The following is a 23,632-nucleotide window of genomic DNA, read 5'->3' on the forward strand; positions in this document are numbered from 1 at the left end:
CTCTAAGGCCTACCTCCTGGTAGGCTTAGGCTTCCCTGGATAACGCTCATGGAATCGTTTAACGATATCAGGTGAATGCTCAAGGTCCGATAGTGGTTGCCAGGAGGCTTCATCATATCCCATATATCGTACCAAATACTCAAATCTTCCTCTTCGTTTCCTCGAATCCAAGATATCCTCGACCTCCCATTCTTCCTCTCCTTCGATTTCAACCGGAGGTGGTGGCAACTGTTGTTGTCCCGGTAAAGGATCATTCGCATCGGGTGACAATAGCGAAACATGAAATACTGGATGAATTTTCATTGACCGGGGAAGTTCCAACTCGTAGGCATAGGGATTGACAATGCGCTTAACGTTATAAGGTCCAATACGTTTCCAGTCGAATTTCTTGGAAGGTCGTTTTGTTAGAATATGACGGGTCGATAGGAAAACTTTATCTCCTAAATGGTATCGAGGAGCTGGGGTCCGATTCCTATTGGCTGATTCTTCCTGTATTCTTTGTGCCCGAAACATCTCATTCCGTAAGAAGTCGATGATATTCTTCATTTCTCGCGCAATGCTATTAGCTTGATCTTCCGCCTTCGTTCTACCATGTTCCAAAGGCCCAAATGTTATCCTAGGATTTCTTCCCGAATTAGCATAAAAGGGGGAAACTTTTGTTGTTTCGGAAATGTGGTTGTTGGTTGCAAATTCAGCCATCGGTAGCCATCGGACCCAATCGTCTTGTTGATAGGAAACATAGCTTCGGAGGTATTGTTCCATTATGGCATTGATTCTTTCTGTCTGTCCATCTGTTTGGGGGTGGAATGCAGTAGAGAACTTTGGCGAGATTTCCAGTCGATCACAAAGAGACCTCCAGAATTCCGCGACGAACTGTGTTCCTCGATCGGATACCATAGTGTCGGGTAATCCATGTAGCTTCCAGACGTTATCAATATATAGCCTTGCTACTTCCTGTGAGTCCGCCTCCTTTGTCGTTGGTATCAGATGCCGCATTTTGGTTAGTCTATCCACCACGACCAAAATCGCATTATACCCATCGCTCTCAGGAAGATCAGTCACAAAGTCCATCGAGACATCTGTCCAGGGTCCATCGGGAATTGGCATGGGGCGAAGTACTCCATAAGGTGCATTGTGTGATGCCTTGCTACGGGTGCACACATTGCAATTCCTAATATACTGATCGACAAACTTCCGCATCTGTGGCCAGTAATATTCTCGACTTAGGAGCTCCAGAGTCTTCGCTCTACCCGGATGTCCTGCAGATGGTTTGTCATGATATTCTTTTAAAAGCCTTAGTCGAAGGTCATCGTCGTCTGGTACATATAGCATGCCTCGATAAATCAGCCGACCGTTGTTATCTTCCATACATTCAGCAAGTGAGATTTTGTTTGAGTGGCGTGTGCCATTCCGAAGCATATTGAGGACCTTGTTTGGGAAACTATCCACTTGGTAAGCTTTTGAAAATAACTCCTCTACAGTGGACGCTCCTTCAGCGGATTCATTTGACAAAGAACCCGCGAACAAACTTAGCTTGGTATCCAAATTTTTTCGCTTCAGAATCACTTGACTCTGATGCGTTAACCGTTCATCCCCCTCTTTAGGTAGGTCACCTGACCTCCTAGTCAATGCATCTGGTTTTGTTCCTTGTTTTCCTGGCCGAAATTGTATAACGAAATCGAAGCGTGAAAGAAATTCGGACCAACGGGCTTGTCGACGATTTAACAATTTTGTTGTCATAAAATACTCAAGATTCCGATGGTCGCTAAGAACTTCAATTGGAAATTGAGCTCCCTCCAGATGATGTCGCCATTCTTCAAAACATCGTATAATTGCTAAAAGTTCTTTGTCATAGATTTCGTAGTTGCATTCTGCGGGAGAGTGTTTCTTAGAAAAGAAAGCAACTGGATGTAGGATTCCTTCGTTGTCACGTTGAGATAGGATTCCTGCTGAAACATAGTCGGATGCATCAGTTTCTATCACAATTTTTCGATCTGGATTAAAATGAGCTAGTATCGGTGCCGTTGTAAACATCTTTTTCAAAGTCTGAAATGCTTCCTCCCTTTCATCCGTCCATTCAAATTTAACATTTTTCTTTGTCAAGGCTGTAAGAGGGGCAACAATTTTCGAATATCCCAAAATAAACCGTCGGTAGAAATTTGCAAATCCTAGGAATACTTGAACATCACGAAGGTTTGTCGGTGTAGTCCATTCCAAAACATCGATAACTTTCTTTGGATCCATTCTATTCCCATTTGGAGTAAGGATTAAACCAAGATATTTTGTTTCCTGAACCATAAATTCACATTTTTCAGGTTTAAGGTGAACATGATTTTCATCAAGTACCTTTAGAACCTTCTGAATATGTTCTTTATGTTCTGATAGGGTCTCGGAATAGATAAGGATATCGTCTAAGTATGCTGTTACGAATTGATCGAGGTAGGGACGTAGAATATCATTGATCCAATGCTGAAATGTGGCAGGGGCATTAGCTAATCCAAACGGCATTACTGTATATTCGAAATGTCCATATCGAGTCCGGAATGCTGTTTTCCATTCATCTCCTTCCGCTATCCTGATTTGATTATATCCCCATCGTAAATCCAACTTAGTGTAGTATTGTGCTCTTGACAACTTAGCCAGGGTTTCTTTCAACAATGGTAATGGATATCGATTTTTGATTGTAATCGCATTTAGGCCTCGATAGTCAACACAAAGTCGAAGGGTTCCATCGCTTTTCTTCACAAACAGTATGGGTGCTCCCGCTGGTGATTCACTGGCTCGAATAAATCCTTTGGGTAAATTTTCATCAAGATATTCTCGTAGTGCTTTTAACTCAATTTGAGATAATCCATATATAGGTCCATATGGTGGTCGTTTGCCTTCCTCTAATACTATCTCGATGTCATGGGATGGTCGATGTGGTGGGAGAATTGAAGCATCATATTCTTTAAACATGTGAAGACGATGGTGAAATTCTTTCGGTACTAATTGTTCGATATCGATAGTGGATTTCTCGGTTGCTGAAACGATGACTGTATGGTGTTCCGGTAAGGGGATTGAGATACCATGAACAATAACTGCAGTTCCACTGAGTGAACAGTGTTGACAACAGCTTCGAGAGTCAAAAACAAGTAGATTTTCTTTTGGTCGAATCGTAACATCATGTCGTCGCATCCAAGGTATCCCCATCACAATCGGATAGTGTCCTAACTTCGTTACAAAACATGGCGCCGTTTCCCGATGACCATGAATGTCTAGCGAGACATCGACAATATGGGTAATTTTTCCTGACTTAATAGGCCTTCCGTCTATAACGTCTACATGGCGAGGTATTTTAAGGGGGGTCATTGTAAGATTGTTGTGGCGTGCAAAGGATTCATCAATAAAAGCATATCCTGATGCTCCGGTATCAATAAGGGCGTAGGTAGGTATAAACGAATTTTTATTCTGTGAAATCGAACAAGTTACTACAAGTTGATTTCCATCCATTTCCTCCTCTGATACCGAAAAACCAGAAATACACATCTTAAAAAAATCCTTAAACGGTCCCTGGGCTAAGCCACTTAGTGCAGGGACAAATCTTTTGCCGACTCATTATCGCTTCCATCGTTTTCTTCCACTGTCAACGCCGCTCCTCTCATCACAGGCCTCCTTGGTTGATTTCCAGTTGCCCTCGCTTGGGGGCAGTTTCTAACCATATGCCCGACACCTCCGCAATAGAAACATCGGCCCTCAGCTAATCGGGCGTTTCTTTCGGCAGGGGTAGGGCGACGACGTCCTCCAGACAGGTCCATGGGTACATCACCTCCAGGACGGAACGAGGGGTGATTCTCAGTGGCAGGTGGGTTGGCAGCAGGGGCAGCAGGACGGGGAGCAGGAACAGGATTTGTTGGTGGAGGACGCAGAGCCGGGGTCGCAGTAGTAGTCCAAGGTTTTTTACTACCTCGCTTAGCTTCCGCCGCCCGTCGTCGGTTATCCAACCGTTGCAAGAGTGTTGCACAACCATCTACCGTTGCAGGAGTCTCATGGTGTATCATTGATTCGTCCAGTTCCCCATTAATTCCTTCCATCAAAGCCTCAATCCGAGAGACTTCATCCATACCCGACTCAGCAGCATACCGTTGAAACTCAGCAAAATAATCGGCAAAGGTTCGAGTGCGTTGTCTGATGTTCCGAAGATTTCTTCTAGCTGTCCGCATTCGATCGGGGTCTCCAAAAGCTGTATCCAGAATCTCATAAAACCGTGTCATAGAAGGTAGGGCAATACCTTCTTCTCCCATGTACTGTAAAAACTGATTGGCAGCAGCACCTTCCAATCTGCTGAACGCGTACGATAACTTAGACTGTAGTGTAGGATAGCGATCGATATTTCCCAGTAACTTAATTTTCATTTGTTGCTTGAATAAGTGTAGTCTTTCTCGATCACGATCCCCCCTAAACACATCGGGATCTGGGAGTTTCTCCGACCGATAGGTGGTACCTGTAACTGGTGGCGCTGGAGGTACAGGTGGAGCGTTGTTTCCAATAGGTTCTTCGTCAGGGGCCACAACCTCAACAGCAGTTTGTTGAGCTCGGGCAGCAGTAAGATCTCGTTCAAATATCCTTCTTGCCCTCTCAGCCTCCGCTTCTATCTCCTGTAAATCCGTTGCATATTGAATAAGACCATTTTGACACTGTTGAAGAAGCGCATAAGCTTCAGCTCCGACAACATGATCGACCTGTGGATGCGCTTCAAAAAATCTTTGGAGGTTATCGTTGAGTTGTTGATAATCGACATGGGCATGTTCCGACATTGTAGGCTATGGTGTTGTATTGGTTGGCGATAGAGGACGCAACCTACGTATCACGGGGACTATAGGCGATAGACTGTGGTGCCAAGGAATACAACCTAGGTAGTGACGTAGACGTGGACGTAGACGTAAAGGTATACTTTGACTATGGACTATGGGTGGCTCTACCTGGTATGATAAACCGGTTGGAGCCCTATGACGTAGTGCGAACAAAGAATAGTATTCGTGGAATAAAATACAGAGGTTGCGTAAAGAAGAAAGAGAAGAAGGAAAACAGACAAAAGCACAAGACAACGCCCCCTTATATATCCATCCATAATCCAACGATGACTAATACCTTCGCGTAACAGAAACCCAAAGAACATAACAGAAATCCCCATTACAAATCCTAATTCCACTGCACGATACCTCCTTCCCTCATCTCAGTTCATCACCTAGCCGAAATACGTAGCTGCCGTTACACTCTAGATATTGGTGTGACGACGCTGGTAGCAGATATTCGATTAGGGTAGGGCACACCTTCTTGAGATCAGCAAAGGCACGTGATATCTCCGGATTTGACTCCTCGAAAGCGCCTTCTAGGACAAATCTAACGGTCTTTTTCCTACCGTCGTGGCGGAGAAGATGCAATTCAACGTCTTTGTGGTTGGTGTGTGTCACCTGACGTTTGAAAAGACGGTGATATTGCTCTCCGATTAGGACGTTGGTATTCCAGATAGTGGCGTATTGCCTGCAGTAATCGTGATAATGCACTGCAACGTGGATATTTGGTCGATTCAGCCACCCCCCGAGCACGTTAGCTGACGCCTTTGGTGGCTGAGCACCCCCTAATTGGCTCCCAGGCTCAGAGATATCGTCGTCTTCGTTGATGGGTGCTGGAGAGGCACCTGAGGAGGAGGCACGTGATGCCACACCACCTCTGCCCCGCGTACCTGCGCTAATCGCGCAATTGATCAGCCTAAGAGACAGAGATCGGCAAATTAGCGTTGAAGAGCTCATATTCTGCACGTTATCAGCGCTCAAGCAGTGCTTGGTAATCAGGGTGTAGCTCGATGCTAACTGGCTATAGACCCTAGTCACGATATCGCACTCTTTTAGGCGCAAATCAGGACTCAATTCTGCATCATACTCTGCTCTGATAGCACGTAATAGGGCAGGTTGGAGGCGTTGATTTGTCAGCCAGGTACGCAAAACCATCGCCGTTATGACACAAGCCCTGCTTTGCTCGCTCAAATCCCAGGAATTGCGATGACGTAGGGGGTTTTGCACCCTGCACCAGCCTGGTGGTAGGGCTTGCTTCCGGAAGACGGAGGCGTATGCCTCACGTTGATTGGGCAACAGGAGATTGTCGATCAAAAGATCCTGAAGTAAACGCCCTATTCCGGACATCTCGGCATGGGGGGGGTCAGGCGGAAAGCTCCTACACACGTCAATTGCGGGAGCTAATGACGTCAAAACAGGGGAGGGCAGCTCGTTGATACCCAGCGCTCGGAGATGCGCTTTGCGCCTAGTAGGCGGCATATCTGACGCTTTAGTCCTAATATCTAGCGTCACGTGGTGATATCTGCCTCTTTTGGTGATATCGTAGTCCAAATTGCCGTATTCTTTTGATGGTATTAGGCAGCTTCTGCACCCGAAAGCAGCGTTTTGGCGCAGGAAGCCAGCGCATTCGTTTTGCTGAGGCATATCACCTAGATACCCTAGCGCAAATGACGACACAAACGCCTCCACTAGCGCCTCCGATTCGCCATACGGAATCTGCATTATTACCCCGGATTCGAGCTTTTTGGAGGGCGTTTCCAGGCACCCTAAAACGTCGCGCAAATCGCTACCGTGTGGTCCAAGCGTCAGGGGAAAGACATTAACGAGCCTGGTACGCTCTCTGATTGGTAGGTTAGACGGTATCATATATACCCCTGATGCGCATCAGTCAGTACGGTAAATCACAAAGGGGGGGGTATACGCCATACACCCACCTGTCAGCGATCTGTACATATTGCGATATAAGCCAAAACCGTCGATAAACGTCATCTGGGGCATGCATCTGATTGGCCGTTGCCCTGCACGTGATACAAAATCACGTTCAAGCACCTGCCTACCGTACGCCTTGATTTCGAGCTCTGCCCTGACTGGGTGGGTAAGACGTACTGCCCTAATCGAGCGTTTTGATAGGTTGATTACCCTGCGTATATTGATTAATGCGGTAGGGTTGAAGGCTTGGTTTGGAGGCGGAGGTGGGGGCATACCGTGATTTGGTGCCTGGCGTTGATTTGGTGCCTGGGCTTGATTCACCCGCATACCAGCGTTTTGACGTGCTGCCTGACGTGCTAACCTAGCACCCTCTCTAGCAGCCTCTTGACTGCCGAGCAATTCAGCCTCTTCAGCGAGGTCTCTGTCGTCACGGAAATCGCGATCAAATGTGACGTTTTCACCTAATCTAGCGAATATCTGATTGGCTGATATCAACCTGATGTCCTCGATTAGGAAGCACTCTCCAGGGTGGGGTGGTGGGTGCGTCACCAAAGGCTTGATATCGTCAGCCAAATCGACGTATCCCATGACGGGCTCTAAATATACGACGATATTGGGTGTGGTAGGCGCACCGGTGGTAGGTGCACCGGCGGTAGGTGCACCGGCGGTAGGTGCGGTACGCATGTCTTGGTAAATGCATCGTACACGCCCAGCATGCAGCATATTGGACTCTCGATACGTGACAAAATCAGAAGGAAATATGGGAGAGCCTGTTGATTAGTCAGTCTTGATTTGCTTAGAATTGGGTGCAATTTAGGAGGGTGTAAGACCGTCAGGATATCGAGCAAATACACCACTGCACGTGCGAATAGACTCCGCCCAAGCCTCTCCGTGCCACAATTCTGACGCCTCCTCCACCAATTGCGCCATACCAAAATGCATGTGCTGCCTCATCTTAGAGCGTAATATCGTCTGTGTCAGCTCGATTGGGTCAAAAAAATAGGCTTTACCAGCCCCTGATTGACCCGTTGGCATCTTATCTAATCTGAGATCGATCTTGCACTCGTAGATTGGCGGTGCGGGTATCTGTGCCTGGTAATGGTTTTGGAGGGTGTCGAGCGTATTTGGGAGGTGTTTCCAAACATCCGGGTTGTCACGTGCTAGGTGTATTACCTCGAGCAAAGCAGCGTAATCTGGGCGACTAATATTAACCCTATCACACCAAACAGCAAAAGCAAAAAGAAACGGGCTCATTGGGTGCTTTGAAGTAGGAGGTTTCCAAGCAATCGTCGGTTCAGGCACCGTTTCTGCATCTCCGGGTGCCTCCGCCTCCTCCGCCTCCTGCAAAACGGGTGCTTCTGCCTCCTCTATATCGGCGTTTTGCTCTGCCAATTGCTCGGTCCAAACGGTGTTTCCTTCCAAGATATCAGGGCGTCCTTCGTCATCAGATACCACCGGATATTCGTCATTATCAGGCTCAGAATCGGGCTCTAAATCTGCCTTAGATTGATGCTCAGATTGATGCTCGTGCTCAGCAGGAGGCTCGTCTTCGTCGTCCTTATCGGCATCTGGGGTGCAAAGGCGCTCCCCGTCACGTTTGCGCTTGCCTAACGCGTGTATAGCCCTACCAGGTAATGCTAGGAATCGATCGAGATCAAGGCCCCTATCTGGCATACTGACGAAGATTGGCGATGGTCTGGTAGGTTAGCGATGGTCTGGTAGAGTAGCGATGGTTTAGTAGACTGGCGAGGTGTGGTGTGATATCTTCGTGGAGGTTGACGATGGTTGAGGACTATCTTAAGACCGCGCTAGCCGTATTAGGCAGGTGCACGGGCCATATGAGGCTCAATGAGGCGGAAGTAGGGTGTGGTGACGTCAACATACCAGCATCAACCTCCACGAAGATATCACACCACACCTCGCCAGTCTACTAAACCATCGCTACTCTACCAGACCATCGCTAACCTACCAGACCATCGCCAATCTTCGTCAGTATGCCAGATATGGCAGATTCGGACGCCAGCGCTGAGAAGGAAGTGCGTATCTTCGAGATCAACGTGAGTACGGTGCAGGGGGTGGTAGGTGCGCTGATACTGACTGACTGACTGACGTGACGCCACCAGACATATAAAAATCGATGCCGTTGGGAGGTGGAGGATGTGCAGATGGCGTACTGCTTCTTCAGCGGCTTGCTGGCCGGTGAGCGCCCTAGCCAATGCACCGGGCTTCTGTCGGAGGTAAAGAAGGCCTTGTTGAGCTCTTCCAAATTCAAGCGAGGCGCCAATCAGGAAGAGCTCAGCCCTGCGAATGATTACCTCTTTGGGGTGCTGAAGAGCCTTGCAAGGCGTACGTATCTGAGGCAATTCGTGATCGATGACATCGATTCTCTAATCTCAACGGCTTTTGGTGCCGATTTCGTCAAGGACACCGCCATATTCAATCTAGTACGCAATCGTACCCAAAACGGTATCCACCAGATTAAGCATCAGACGATTGAACGTTTTTTTGAGCACGTGCAGCAGACTCTTACCCAGGAGGGTGTATTATTCCGATCTGCACGTAATCTCGACGCAATCAGAGACTACTACGCCAAAGCCTACAATATCGAGAATCTGATGTCGATATTCTACTGGGTGGAGCCCCTTGTCGATATCGCAAAGTCATCCAAAAGAGTGCAATTCATGATGAAGGGTAATACCCCCCCCTTTGGGCGATCAGTCAATCGCTAATCCGTGCAGTAATCTACGTCAACATGTGCACGTTTACCAAGATGCATATCCACAAACCCTATTCTGCAGATTACAATAGGACGGCGTTGAATCGATTCTGGGACCGATTGGGTGCATCGGCGGCGTGGGAGGGCATTGATTTGTCGCATTATCACGTCAAACCACCCAAAACCAAGCGCAAAAAGGTCAGGCACGGCAGGGACGAGGACTTTGACGATATTGATGACGACACGCGCTTCTTTATGCTTCCCGATGACGATTCCGGAGGTGCACCTCAACCCGAGGATACAGGCCAAGTTTTGGTAGATTTGGCGGGCAACGACGACGATTGGGGAGAGGAGGTGCGGTCAGAAGTGGCGCACGAAGAAACCCCTGCACGTGCGCAGGCTCCCCGTACTTCTAATATTGCGCCAACTCCCGGTATTGCGCAGACTCCTCGTGCGCCTACCCCTGCACAAGATGTGCCTGCTGCACCAGCTACGCCTGCTGCACCAATTCCGCCTGCTGTACCAATTACACCTCCTAGGGCGGTTGCGCCTAGTATTGCGCCTACCACGCCTACCACCACCACCACCACCACCACCACCACCACGACGATTTCGCCTGGTGTTGCTCAAGCCGCAACCCTTGCACCTGCCCCTGCGCCTGGAAGGAATACTAGAGCTCGAGGCAAAAAAGCCCCACGTGGTGCTGTTTGAGCTCAGAATCCACACCCTAATACCCACCAAGATGCACGATATAATTACCCCTGGTGCCCCTGATGCCCCTGATGTCTCAAAAGGCGTTGATTTTGTTACGATTCATGACGTTACGACCCTAGTCTAGGAAAAAGCAATAAAATGTGATTAAAAAGCAATATTCTGTCGTGATACCCCCTAATCTAGTGTACGGGCCCAATTATAAGCCGAAATGTCGTTTTTTTCGATTTTTTGAGCCCTATCGCCACTAAAGTAGGGTTAGGGTTCAAAAATATCGTTTCTTGGCGATACGCGCGATACGATTTCACGTAATATCACCGTTTTGATGCGCAGTACAGCCAAAACACGACTTTTACCTGAGCGCTTGGGTATCTAGATACATATGCACCTCCTAATCGGTGCCTGGAGTCTAATTGTACGTAGATTACATGCCTAATTATCGCGCAATACAGCCCTATATCCCAAAAAGACGTACTACAGCTATGTGCGCGGATCCTAATCTAGATCGCGGAGCAGGCACCAAACTTCCACATGTTTGGCCTGAAAGCGATGCCCGCTCCATCCACAAATTTAATCTCTCGACGATGCCGCCACGTTCGTACGAAGCGTACGAAGGCAGGTCCGATGACTAGGCAACGATCTAAAAGGGGTGAAGCGGCACAGTATCGGGGGTTAGTAAACACCAAAATTGGGAGAATGATATACAGGAGGGATCCCCTAAAGCCAGGAAAGCAGCCAGTACCCCGGTCCCCATGTAAGAGGCTCACGACGCTTATCTGTCGACTCGAAGCTGACACCACAAACCTGACGTGTCGGGAACGTTCAGGGCCCAAAGGACCGTGAACGACAGGAACCCATGAAGCGCCCCACGATGCCCGCCCCCATTGGTGGGGGGTAGGACCCCACCGCTGGCTAGTTGCACTGCTGAGTGCAAAGCGTCAAGCCCCGTGCGACGCGACAGGGTTAATTAAGGGTAAAAGTAAAACAAGGGTATCGTGGGCTAAAGGGCTAAAACGAAGATTAGTATCTACATGTATTACGTACTAGGTAGAAGGAAACGTACCAAAATCACGCGCGGAAGGTTGTACGAGGTTAGGAGGGAAAGATGAGTTATGATTCGGATGCCTCTACATAGATTAGGGAGTTACCCGGCTCAGCTACAGGCTTAGTCATCCACAGTTTCCCGGCTTAGATAAGCCCTATATCAGGATTACCTACCTATAATACTTCCTAGCCAATCAGCGTTGAGCTCAAATAAGCGCTGTTTAAGACATATCACGAAATAATGCCTATTTTGCCACTAATTATGATTACGTAACCTAAGATTTGCCTTAAAATCAGGCTTTTGGGCAGGTAAAGGCGTATATATGCCTTATGTGGGACAGAGCATTACCCGATTTGGAGGCTTACACCAAGGTAATGCTAAAGTGACCCTTTTTGGGTGCAAAACGCTTATATAAGCCTCCTCCGCCAGCAAATCGTAATTGGAGGCTTATTTTTTTACCCGTTGCCACAGTCAAGTACCGGGTGCATGTAGGTCTAAAAAGCAGTCCCAGACTTGGCACACACAATTCCCCCACTATCACGACGTACGATCACAATTAACAAAAGGATTCTCCTGTCCGTAACAGCACCAAACGACAACCAAACCTACGACAACCAGCGTCCGCGTCCGGCCAAAATATTCACCATGGTACTTCCCCTCGTGCTCCCCCTTCCTTCTTCTTGAACGGCTGCAATAAACGCCTCGGCTACGACATCGCCATTTGGAACTTTTCCATCTCCGCCGTCATCGAGGTAAAAATCTTTGACGAAGGAGCTCTGGAAAGGTCTTTTGCATCATACATAATCCGGAGCGAAAGATCCCGATCAATTGCAGATTTCATGCTCTTGTGAAGTGGAACTCTACTCACGGTTTTATGTTTGAAATGGCTGAAGTCTCATGTGCTGATGGCTTTATTGCATATGCCACGAGACTTTTAGAGTAGATTATAATCTGTTGAAGAATATTCGCTGATTTAAATCTCTCAATGACCAGCCAGCAAAATCAAAGAAGACCGCCGCTGCCCCGTTCCCTCAGCAGAGGGCAGGTGCCAGCAAGAAGGCCAAGGTATTTACACCCCCCCCCCCCCCCCCCATTTTATCCGAGATAAATAACCGAACTCGGAGTTTTTGCTCCGGTTCGAATTACTAATCAGTTATCGTGATAGAACCCTCTCATTGAGAAGCGTTCTCGCAACTTCGGTATTGGCCAGGATATCCAGCCCCGTAGGAACCTTTCGCGTATGGTGAAATGGCCGGAGTATGTTCTTCTCCAGCGCCGCAAGAAGGTCTTGAACCTCCGTCTCAAGGTCCCACCTGCCATCGCCCAGTTCCAGAATGTTCTCGACAAGAACCTTGCTACTCAGACCCTAAGTCTTCTCAACAAGTACCGCCCTGAGACCAAGGCCGAAAAGAAGGAGCGTTTGGTCCAGGAAGCCGCGGCTATCAAGGACAGCAAGGACAAAGCTTCTTTCGTCGGTAAGAAGCCTTATGTCGTGAAGTACGGCCTTAACCACGTTGTTGGTTTGATCGAAAACAAGAAGGCCTCTTTGGTTCTTATCCCCAACGACGTTGACCCCATTGAATTGGTCATCTTCCTTCCCGCTCTGTGCAGGAAGATGGGTGTTCCTTACGCCATCATCAAGGGCAAGGCCCGTCTTGGAACCGTTGTTCACAAGAAGGTTCGTATCCATATTCGTTGACTTTGGTTTCTGTACTTCCGGTCTCTTACTCTCGTGACTAGACCGCCGCCGTTCTTGCGATCACCGAAGTCCGTGCTGAGGACAAGGCCGAGCTTTCCAAGCTCATCTCCGCCGTGAAGGAGGGCTACCTCGAGAAGTACGAGGAGCAGAAGAGGCACTGGGGAGGTGGTATCATGGGTGCTAAGGCCAACGCCAAAATTGGTAAGTGTTCCTGAAATTCCACGCCTACTTTCTGAGCATGGGTTCTAATTTATTCTTACAGCCAAGAAGCAAAAGGCGTTGGACGCGGCCATCAAGATCTAAGTGTTTTTTCCTAATTGTGTTCAAAATGAATAAAAGTCAAATTTCGGGCTAGTTTGAATCTTATGGTGTCTTGGAATTGGGTATATCTCGGAAAGCAGTGAATTTTTTCCTCACACTTTATCTTTTTTTTTTTTCTTTCTCTTTCTCGGTACAATACCAAGTAGTATCAACCATTGGTTAGGATAACCTACATGCGTTGCATTACACAATATAAGCGTACCAGTCTTTCAGTCCCAATTGGTGCGCCCCACGGTATGCAGCAAGCAATGACTCTGGGTACGAGATTAGAGTGCTTCGCTCAGCATCCTTGCTGCATATGTTTTCTTCTTTTTTCGTTCTCCTTCCTTTCTTTCAACTGAATTTTTTTTATGTGTGTCCGCGCTGCGTTGTGGGTGTGTAGAAGTACTGTACCGTGTAAGTGTGTAAGTGCGTGCGTGTGCGACCGACGGCACAACAACTTACCGTGCGCAGGACGCTGTAAACAGTGCAAATGCCGACATCTTTAGAATGGACTGGGTCCGCATACACGTAGAGTAGGTAGAAAAATTGATAAAGTAACTGTGGTCTAGGCACAGCACTAATGACAAACCGCAAAGCAAGAACGTCAAAGCCGAAGGGATTGCGTTGACACTCATCAGATGAGCGATGAGAGAGTAGTGGGTGGCGGTTGAGTGATCAAATACCAAGCAACCAAGCACGGAAAAATTTTGTCTGCCGTCCGTGAGTGAAGAGACGCAGCCAGTCGGGTTTCCGTTATCAAGGCACAAAGGCACGGACGCATCATGGATCAGCCTGATTCCCACTCTACTTTTCCTTCTCATGCGGGGTGCGGGGTCCTGCTTTATGAATAGCAACGCTAAGAAGCTTGAATTGGCTTGAATTGGACCAAATTGAGGCTCCAGTAGGACTTTCGGCATATTTCCCCGAGTGAGGACGACTGCGGAGAAGATAGCGGCCAAGCCCTCGGGCAACGCTTTACCGTTCCTGTGCTCGGTAGACATCGGTTATCGCAGAATCCAGGTACATTTTGCTCATGGAAATGGAAGTTGTGTAAGGCATGGGTCATGCGGAGATAGTCTTCAACCGGTGAAATCAGCCTCAGTCACGAGAACACATTCCCAGGGTGACGTTTTTCTCATCCCCCACGAACAAGAAAAAAAATTATGTCCATCGCTATCGTCACGAACAACACCACCCGCCTTTGTTATCACCGCCGCCCCTCAACAATCGTGTTTTCAAGACACCACCACCCTCGTAGCCTCGTGCTTTGTGCAACCGGATTAATAAAATGCCTGAACACACTCCCATTCGCCCCTTCTCTCGTCGTCGCACCCACACCTTCTGAAATCAATAAGGACTGCCGTGTTCCCTCCTTCTCAGCTCCACAACCTCCACAACCACGACAACACACTCAATTATCATTCCCCCAGCTCGTCAAAAGCCTTTTTTTGTCTACCCTCAGTACCTCCGTCCACCCGTCTGTTCCTGCTGCTCCTGTTGTTGCTGTTGCTCTCTCCCTCTCCCTCATCCCATAGAGATTCCTTCGATCCCCCCACCCTCCCAATTGCAAGGGAATATCATCATCGTCACTCTCCACTGCCAATTCTAATGGGTTCCAGTTCTTCAAAAACACGTGCGTCTTCTTCAGCTAGCAGTAGCACTATTAGTAGCCGTCGATCCACTCGTAGTGATTTGAACAACTATTCTCATAATCCTACTGTGCCTCGTCCACGTCAAAAAAATGTCCCGAGAGAAGCTTTCACTGCCGCTATCGACCAGGGTACAACCAGTTCTCGGTTTTTGATTTTCGATAGTACTGGTACACCACGTGCAAGCTACCAAATGGAGTTTGAGCAGCTATATCCACACTCGGGGTAATTGACCCCGAATCATACAAGCGCGGTCAATCCTCTATGGGTGCTAACTGCAGTGAATAAATCAATAGATGGATTGAACACGATCCATATGAGCTGGTAAATTCAGTAAAAACGTGCATTGAGCGAGCCACCGAGGAGTTTGTTGCAGATGGTTATGTAGTGGAAGATATCAAAGCCATTGGCATCACTAATCAGCGTGAAACAACGGTAAATAAATTCCCCACATTTTGCTTTATATTTCTCTACAAACAGGAATGAGTGAAACTTTAAATCCATTAACCCGGTACAGCTGCTGATCCTTTTTGCTGTTTCCAGGTTGTCTGGGATACTGAATCAGGAAAGCCCCTCTACAACGCTATTGTTTGGCCTGATACTCGAACATCTAAGCTAGTTCACGAATTGCGCAAGAAAGAAGGTTCTGAAAAGCTGCGAGAACTATGTGGCCTTCCACTATCTACTTATCCTTCCAGTGTCAAGTTAGCATGGATGGTACGGCATGTCCCGGCTGTCCAGGCCGCGCTGAAAGCCGGCCGTCTATCGTTTGGAACAGTTGATTCTTGGTTATTGTATAACTTGACTGGCGGAGTCAAGGTTGGACTACACGTCACAGATCCCAGTAATGCGTCGCGAACCATGTTTTGCAACATCAAAACATTAGAGTACGATGATTTTCTAATAGACTTCTTCGGTGTCAGAGGTGTAAATATGCCTAAGATTGTGCCATCGTCAGATCCTGATGCTTATGGGGTGCTTAGCGATGGCATTCTTAAGGGTATAAAAATCGCCGGATGTCTTGGTGACCAGAGCGCTGCTCTGGTCGGGCAGTGTGGGTTCACCCCAGGGATGGCTAAAAATACCTATGGCACTGGATGCTTTCTTCTCTACAACACTGGGAATGAACCGGTTGTATCGAATAACGGCCTCTTGACCACCGTTGCATATTCCTTTAAAGGCCACAAGCCAGTGTATGCCTTAGAGGGTATGTGCTCATCCGGTGCAAATCTAAACAGGCCTTATTGATCTAATCCTTCATTCCAGGTTCAATTGCCGTTGCGGGCTCCGCCATAAAGTTTTTGAGAGATAATCTTGGGTTAATCAAACATTCGGGCGAGATTGGCGAGTTGGCATCCAAAGTCAAGGGTAGGTTGGCCTTTAGAACTCGAAATCTCTCGGGATTCCCAGGCTATATAGGTGGATAAGCTAACTTGACCCCAGACAGCGGTGGTGTTGTTTTTGTTACCGCATTTTCCGGGCTATTTGCTCCATATTGGGTCGATGATGCCAGGGGTACCATTTGTGAGTTTACTCGTTGAAGATGCTCAGTACTAGTGACTGACTTTCTACTAGTTGGTATCACGCAATATACCACGAAAGAGCACATCGCAAGAGCAACTATTGAAGCAACCTGTTTCCAAACGAAAGCTATTCTCCATGCCATGGAAAAAGACAGCGGTACAGCACTACACACACTCGCTGTTGATGGAGGCATGAGTAATTCCGATGTGTGCATGCAGGTATGTTCAACCAAGAAATCTAACTCTACTTCAAAAATATGGTGGCTGATTATTGGATTAGCTACAAGCCGACATTATGGGTATGCCAAAAAAACTCAATCAACACCACTCTGGTCTTGCTAACATGAATTCTAGGGATTGACGTTGATCGACCTCAAATGCGTGAAACAACGGCTCTCGGTGCTGCAATTGCGGCAGGATTTGCGGTGAACGTATGGCAAGAGTTCGATGAACTTAAAAATATCAACCGGGAAGGCCGCAAAACATTTACCCCTTCAACAACCGAAGAGCAAAGGAGTGGTTTGTTCTCACTTTGGGAAAAAGCTGTTAAGAAGGCCCAAGGTTGGGTAGACAACGACGCTTTAGACGCAGCCGACGACGAAGAAGACGAACGGTGATCCAGGTGATCCGCGGTAAATCGGTTATATTGACTCGCGATTCTGCTCTAAGTCTACTATGGCGTTGCGGAATACATTTGGTTTATTTTAAATGTCTTGAAATGTCCTTGGTCACCCAGACATGTTACCCGTTAACGAGATTCCGGGTACCTGAGTTGGGACTCCTCTTTCCATAATTGTTTTTATTTACCCCCTATATGATTGGAAACGCTTGTACAACACTAGATAAATAGTTAAAATAATTGGATCGATATGAAGCAACTTGGTTTTTTACAATGATATGTGATGGCTCGGCTGTGAAGAAATGTTGACTTACTTACTATATTTAGAAATCCACTATTATGGGTTAACGTTTCAGAGTAATACCCTTGATTCGGAGAGAAACGAGAACAGGCTTATCATGACGCGTTAAGTATTGCGACTGAAAATGGTAATAACCCCCTATACTAGCGGAGCAGTTATTTGCATGGGACCCACTAGGGGGATGAGCCGGAGATGTTCCTGAATATCATCTGTAGGTGGGTAACACGAGCTCCAGTGGTTCTGCAACATCAGATGTTTTCCAACCTTCAAACTACATGTGGCTACATGACAACGGTACCTTAACTTGTAGCTTCGAAAATGAACTATAGTCTAGATAAGACCGTCTATTACCACATACGTCAAAACACTCTCCAATACCAGTGTTTTCCCACCCGCTCTAGTCGGCGTTCACTTAGGTTTATTTCTAACTCTCCATATGATTTGATATATATCTCCGGCTGAGCGCCCCTCCTCCGCAAAATTCGTTTAGAAACACATATCAATATATTACAACTGTTTATTGCGACGTGCCTAAATATATACTATTCACACGTGTTCTCTTTCAGAATACAGTACCCCCCCCCAAAAAAAAAGCGGGTGGATTCAGTACCTTAATATCTAATATTAGAATACCGCGAGGTTGCGGTATAATGGTTAGGATTCCGATTTAATTCAGAAGTCTTATGAAATCCCGTACTGCTAAAGTACCTGTTATATCCCTTTTGTGGCACTGTATCATATTGGCCCGAGAAAATTATCAAGCTACGGAAATTACCATAAAAGGGAGGTAATTCTAAGTTACATGTAGATACGGTTAGTTTTATGGCCTGCGTTTAGGTACTTTAGTCACTTGGCCAAAACAGCTTAGAGACGTACTCGTCCAACCTTCGTGATCACCATCGGTTGGTGAAAACCTATCACCATCATGTTTTTCTAGGACCCTTGAAATATCACGGTCTTAACTCTGGCTACGTAATATGATAGAATAAAGCTTCAAAGCAAATGGTCTCATAGCTATAAAGTTTGAACGTACTACATGTACATAAAATACATTATAGTACGTGGTATATACCCATATATGCAGCGCTAGATAGGTATAAAATGTAATATATATAGAGTAAAATATATCGATATAATTTACATAACGGGTTTCGAAACCGCATGCTTTTTTCTTTTTCTCCGAGTATAACAAGAAACCTTTAGAAAATACATAGTAGCAAGATGTACGCATAGCGGGCCATATTCTTGAGCTAGGCTGTGGTGTATCCAGACTTTCTTTTTCTTCGGTGTAGGTACCTACATACATATACATGTATGTACGTATATGTCAAGTGTTGTTCACTGGATGGGGCTAGGTTTAAATTCCGACGGCAAGTGAGCATTGCTAACTGCGGATTTTATTTCTTTTGTTTCCAGCCTTCTATATATCTCCTCTTTAATTTACGTTTAATCCCGTATAAGCTACGTATCTACGACATTGGCCTAGGAATATAACACATGGCACATAAACCCTTACCAGGCGTAGAACCAAAGTCACTCATTTGGTGAAAAATAAGGTAAAACAATCTCAAGTACGTACGACTGCAAGTCGTTTCTATACGCTTTATGTGGGTTTTAACGGCTGCTAAGATACTCTGGGAAGTCTTCCTTGTACCATTTACCTACATGTAGCTAGCTATCGAATTAATATTTGGCACGTGCCCCCGGCATGTCTCAGCACATCATTGTTCCTCCTTTTTCCCCTCACGGGAAAGATCTCGGCTACTCATATGGCAAATCCAGGTGGAAGAGTTCAGAAACCAGAGGGCGGCCTAGAGCTCAGTTAATAGGTGCATACATGCAGTCAGTCACAGCATTATCTCCTTTCAAGGGTAATCATTGGAACGATCAGGGACGCCCTGGAACGCATTTTTACACCGTTGTGGTACATACACCATCATACAGAGGTAATTGGAAGATCGCTCCAACATCAAAGTACTCAACAATAATCTCCATCATGCACCTTAAGAATTCAGTACATCTTTCGATGGCTTGTAGAAATCGATGTTTATCGAGCTGAAGACAGACCCGCGGAAATTTGTTGGTCTGTAATGCAACCCATCAGAATTTTAGGACTATTGCATAGACTGTATGTACATACTGTGATTCAGGCCGATTAATAGTGTGTTCTTGATAGTGGATGGTTTTATATTGGCCATTCTAACATTGGTAGCTAGGAGAAAAAAATCTTGATCGGAATCTTCATTTGACAATCTCAATAGATGCTGGCTTGCGGCGAGCCTAGTCTGTAGCTATAGTCATAGATATCTCCATTCATGGCTGTGGTGTTATAAACATACACGCATGGTGTACATATACTAAATTGCGCATGATGAATGGCTGATAACCTGGGATTTAGGATGTTAACCCGGCCCAGCCAGACATTGGGAACCTGTAACTTCCAGTACATGTCGACTGAGAAATCCTCTCTAAGCTGGGTTGGAAATGGCGGGATAAACATCCAGAATGGTCCTAATCCGTTCTTCTGCAGCTAGGAGAATCCCCACGCCGATGAAAACTAACAGTACATTAATTGTAAGAAATTTCAGAGTCTTGAAGTCTACACCTGAAACACTACGTAGATCAGATCTAGTAAGCAAGAATTCGTAACTTGAATTAAATTTTCCTACGCGTAGGAGAAGAAGCCTTCAACTGAAGATAACCATCCAAGTGCGGAAAGAGCGGCCCAAAAAGGAACGGCCCGAATCGGCAGGAAGCAGAGTCACTTAATTCTCGGTAGGGTAAATAAATTAGGAACGTCTAGAACGTGCGGAGCCGAGACCCACCAATGTTGAGCGGTGTAGCAAGTACATGTAGCTAGTAGGTACTCTACACCATCGCACCTATGTTGAAGGAAGCGCCTGGGCTTGAGTGAAAAAACCTGGTTCATTCTCAGCTTTGCTTCGACTTGATTGGTCAAACCCTGGACTGTGTTAGCGTGCATCTAGCCTATGGTTAGAGCTCACCCGACCCTGCGAAAGTGCACAACGAAGTATGGGTGCTGCCACTGTAACGCCAACTCCCCAATTGATATCCCAAGACGCCAATATCTTGAGGGAGTAAAACGTACGGCCCTTTACATGTATACGTGTATGCAGCGCGTTTCTTTCTCGAATAAAGGAGGGTACATGATGGGTAGGGTATGGTAGGGGAATCGAGCGCTCTATAGGTAAATGTATGTATGTACTCGCAATTTCACAGCGTTTCCGGACGCAACTGCTATTGCATACACAGAAAAAACCCGCCAAGGCTATCTTTTGTATGGCATGCAGTAGTGGTCGCGTCCGGAAACGTCAAAAAACTACGAGTACAGTACTCTATGTATGTACTGCATGTAGAGTATTGTATGTACATGTACCTACATGAAGTTTCCACTGCACGTCGCATAAGTACATGTAGATACCTGTAGAGTAAAGTACACGATGTGCTCTAGAGAAACTAAGTGCTCTACATCCTCTACTCTAGAGTACTACAACCTGTGTGTATTGGATTTACCAGCTAACTACATGTACATGTACATGTAGTTTATGTAGTACTCTGCATACCAACATATATATACATATACATAGTGTTTTACCTACTCTAGATTGTTCTAGAGCTCGATCTATAAAATGAGAGTGCTCTAGAGGCAGAGTGCATAAAAATTGGGCAATGGGCTACGTGTACTAAGGTAGTAAACCTCGCAAAATTTGAATTTGGCTGCAGCTGAAATGCACGCCATATATATGTTTTTAAGTCACATGATCAGTGCTCTGCTATTTGACGACAGCCAGTAATTACATGTAGAATATCCATTGACGAACTGTGGGGTGAAACAGATCACTCTTCAATGTTAATTTTACAATCTGCGACTCCAGATAACTTTTGATTCCGTCGAGTCCTATTTGAAATGTTCGGATTTGTTTAGCTTGGTCGAGTTCTAATTAGCAAAAGACATATTTCTAATTGCATAAACCGATGTCTAGAACAATCTGAGTGGGTAGGTGAAAGGTAGAGGGCGGTGCGCCGGCGCATGGGGCTGGTCATCAAATAATTTGTTTGATATCTTTACGCTGGAGAAGGCGTTATTCGCACAGAATGTCGGCCGATGTTACGGTCCCTTGATCTAATATAGTTACAACGTATCTAATTGAAATAGATAGGAGATTTGATGTGATGCGAGATCATGAGAAATACCGGGTACATGTATGGATACCTGTATCATCCCATGCCCATCGACTTTCGCAATCTCAAACGGCTCATGAACCACAGACTCCCCCCTGTCAATGCAAGAGACAACGCGCAATTCTTGTCTTAGAGTGCCAAAACGGTCGCGTAATAGCCCTTTTCTTTCCTTTTTTGGTGGGGTACTAGACACCTAACAACCAAATCGCTACACATTTTCCTATAAGGGATATGTTGATCTATCCATCCACCGCCCACCATTCCCCATCACCATCCCATCGATCCCCATCCCTCACCACACCCTGGTTAAGCAACGGAACCTCAGTGCGTTCCAGTATTAACCCATGGCGAACAGAAAAATACTGAAACAATCCCAGTTCTAATTCAGTCCAGCTGCGGCCTTGGATTCCTGGGATTATCAGTCTACACTACACGGTATTAGTGCGGTCTGTCACATCCCGGAGGCGCAGCTATAGGTGGGCTCTCCTCTTGTGCTTTAGGGTTTCCCGTGGAACCACTTTCCTATCGTTGGGAACCATTCGGACTATTTTCCACCTCATCAAACTTGCTTTAGCGATTATACTTTCCCCTCGGATGATGCAAATACGATTAGCTCGATCCATTGCCATCTTGGCAGCATGAAAATCGAGCACCGCTTTCAAGCGGGATGTTGGTACCTAGATTCAGCGAGATCTAGACATACGCTGCAAGGACGAGGGACCGAAGAAGGGCCGGAAGGAACAATCAATCCATATGATCCACAATGTAGACAAATACTACCCCAATTTATCAAGACAAGGGATCGGGGCCCTGGGAATTTCGACATATGTACCCCAAATCGGAATGTTCGAGAGCAGCGATGCTTACCAGGGGTCCTGCCTGAAATCGGGTTTCGAGCACACACGGGCTCAATAACCTTTTTATTTATTACTTTTCCGATTTTTGCTTTTATTTCAATTCTCAGTTGGTCTTAAGGTCTTTCGTTGACCGACATTACATCAGTTGGATTTAGGAGGTTTTCTATAAGTATGAGAGCAGAGTACGGCCTTCATCTCCAACTTCTTTTCGACATCACGGCCAATTCCACACGCCTTGATTGCTGCTATAAACCCTTTTTCAAAGTGGAAATTCGATTTCCCCCCTACACTCGTTACTAGCCAATTCAAAGTCTCTAAACGTTCTCAAATTTATTTTCTCATATCTATATCTATAGATATTTCTCAACTCTATTAGTATATACTACTTCCTGATACCTCGAATCAATACCGAAGACCATGTGTGATTATACCCGTGTGATTTGGGGTTGTGGTAAGTAGTTTATAATCATCTCTAGTCCGTAAGGTTTATGTGTAATGAGCTAACAACTTTTACAAAAGATCATTTTCGAGACCTTGTTAAAAATTGGTGCTCCTTATATGTAAATAGCCAGGGTTTAGAACGCTGTGGCGTCTATATAGTAGGGAAAGAATATCGAAATCATGAAAAATGCAGCAGTATGAGATACTCCTACTTCTTACTTTTTGAGACTTATGCTTACTGTTAATCACCTGCGACTCTCAAAGGTACTTGTACTTCGTCGCTGCCGCCTCCGGGATCGGCAAGTTAATTCAGATCAGCCAGCAATGGTGCGTTCCCACTCGTTGGCATAGGAAATGTCACCCAGGCGCTAGAAATAGATGTTTACTGCAAAATTGGAAATGGAGTTTTGGTTTTTATCTTGAAACAAGCGAAGAAAATGGGAGAAGGACGAAAAACGGTAGAACGCGGTAATGAATGGCTTCCATATCTAGGATCGGATGGCGCAGCACACGGGGAATTTTCTTTTTCTTAATTATTTGGGTATTATTTTTTTTTTTTTTACTCTTCCCCGGGAAGGGACGGGCCGTCGGAAGTGCTGAGAAGGTAGACACCAGGGATTCTTTATATTGGTCAAGTTTCCCTAGGCATCCTATTCATATTCCCCAGGAATTTTAGACCCAAAAGGTCACGTGGTGGGGTTCGTCCTCGTAATTTTCCATCTCAGCTTGCTGTTTTTAAACCGTTTCTTTTTGCCTTTTTGTCTGGTGGGATTCAAGTTCTTAAAGTCTTGTATTCTTATC

At 46.2% G+C, this 23,632-nt stretch overlaps 5 protein-coding genes across 5 annotated transcripts; 2 read left to right on the forward strand and 3 right to left on the reverse strand.

The window, feature by feature from the left end:
• Positions 1-9: 9 nt before the first annotated feature.
• On the reverse strand, positions 10-3,492 carry H6S33_010128 (uncharacterized protein; the record flags this gene model as incomplete). The annotated part of the gene is made up of 1 exon (XM_044841478.1): positions 10-3,492. The coding sequence occupies one exon, from the start codon at positions 3,490-3,492 to the stop codon at positions 10-12; it is 3,483 nt and encodes a 1,160-aa protein (XP_044697271.1).
• Positions 3,493-3,566: 74 nt separating this feature from the next.
• On the reverse strand, positions 3,567-4,796 carry H6S33_010129 (uncharacterized protein; the record flags this gene model as incomplete). Its single annotated transcript, XM_044841481.1, has 1 exon — positions 3,567-4,796. The coding sequence occupies one exon, from the start codon at positions 4,794-4,796 to the stop codon at positions 3,567-3,569; it is 1,230 nt and encodes a 409-aa protein (XP_044697272.1).
• A 414-nt stretch (positions 4,797-5,210) lies between these two features.
• Positions 5,211-8,438, reverse strand: H6S33_010130 (uncharacterized protein; the record flags this gene model as incomplete). The annotated part of the gene is made up of 3 exons (XM_044841482.1): positions 5,211-6,709; positions 6,893-7,534; positions 7,595-8,438. 3 exons carry the CDS (start codon positions 8,436-8,438, stop codon positions 5,211-5,213), a joined length of 2,985 nt encoding a protein of 994 aa, XP_044697273.1.
• Positions 8,439-8,767: 329 nt separating this feature from the next.
• H6S33_010131 (uncharacterized protein) lies at positions 8,768-13,238 on the forward strand (the record flags this gene model as incomplete). Its single annotated transcript, XM_044841483.1, has 8 exons — positions 8,768-8,821; positions 8,888-9,455; positions 9,503-10,185; positions 11,803-11,988; positions 12,230-12,301; positions 12,402-12,914; positions 12,977-13,136; positions 13,198-13,238. The coding sequence occupies 8 exons, from the start codon at positions 8,768-8,770 to the stop codon at positions 13,236-13,238; spliced, it is 2,277 nt and encodes a 758-aa protein (XP_044697274.1).
• A 1,608-nt stretch (positions 13,239-14,846) lies between these two features.
• H6S33_010132 (uncharacterized protein) lies at positions 14,847-17,027 on the forward strand (the record flags this gene model as incomplete). The annotated part of the gene is made up of 8 exons (XM_044841484.1): positions 14,847-15,112; positions 15,184-15,322; positions 15,431-16,094; positions 16,154-16,255; positions 16,331-16,411; positions 16,463-16,629; positions 16,691-16,709; positions 16,765-17,027. The coding sequence occupies 8 exons, from the start codon at positions 14,847-14,849 to the stop codon at positions 17,025-17,027; spliced, it is 1,701 nt and encodes a 566-aa protein (XP_044697275.1).
• Positions 17,028-23,632: the final 6,605 nt, after the last annotated feature.

This window comes from Morchella sextelata, assembly GCF_020137385.1.
Source record: "Morchella sextelata strain SCLS chromosome Unknown scls_4, whole genome shotgun sequence".
In the NCBI taxonomy this organism is placed as follows: Eukaryota; Fungi; Ascomycota; class Pezizomycetes; order Pezizales; family Morchellaceae; genus Morchella; species Morchella sextelata.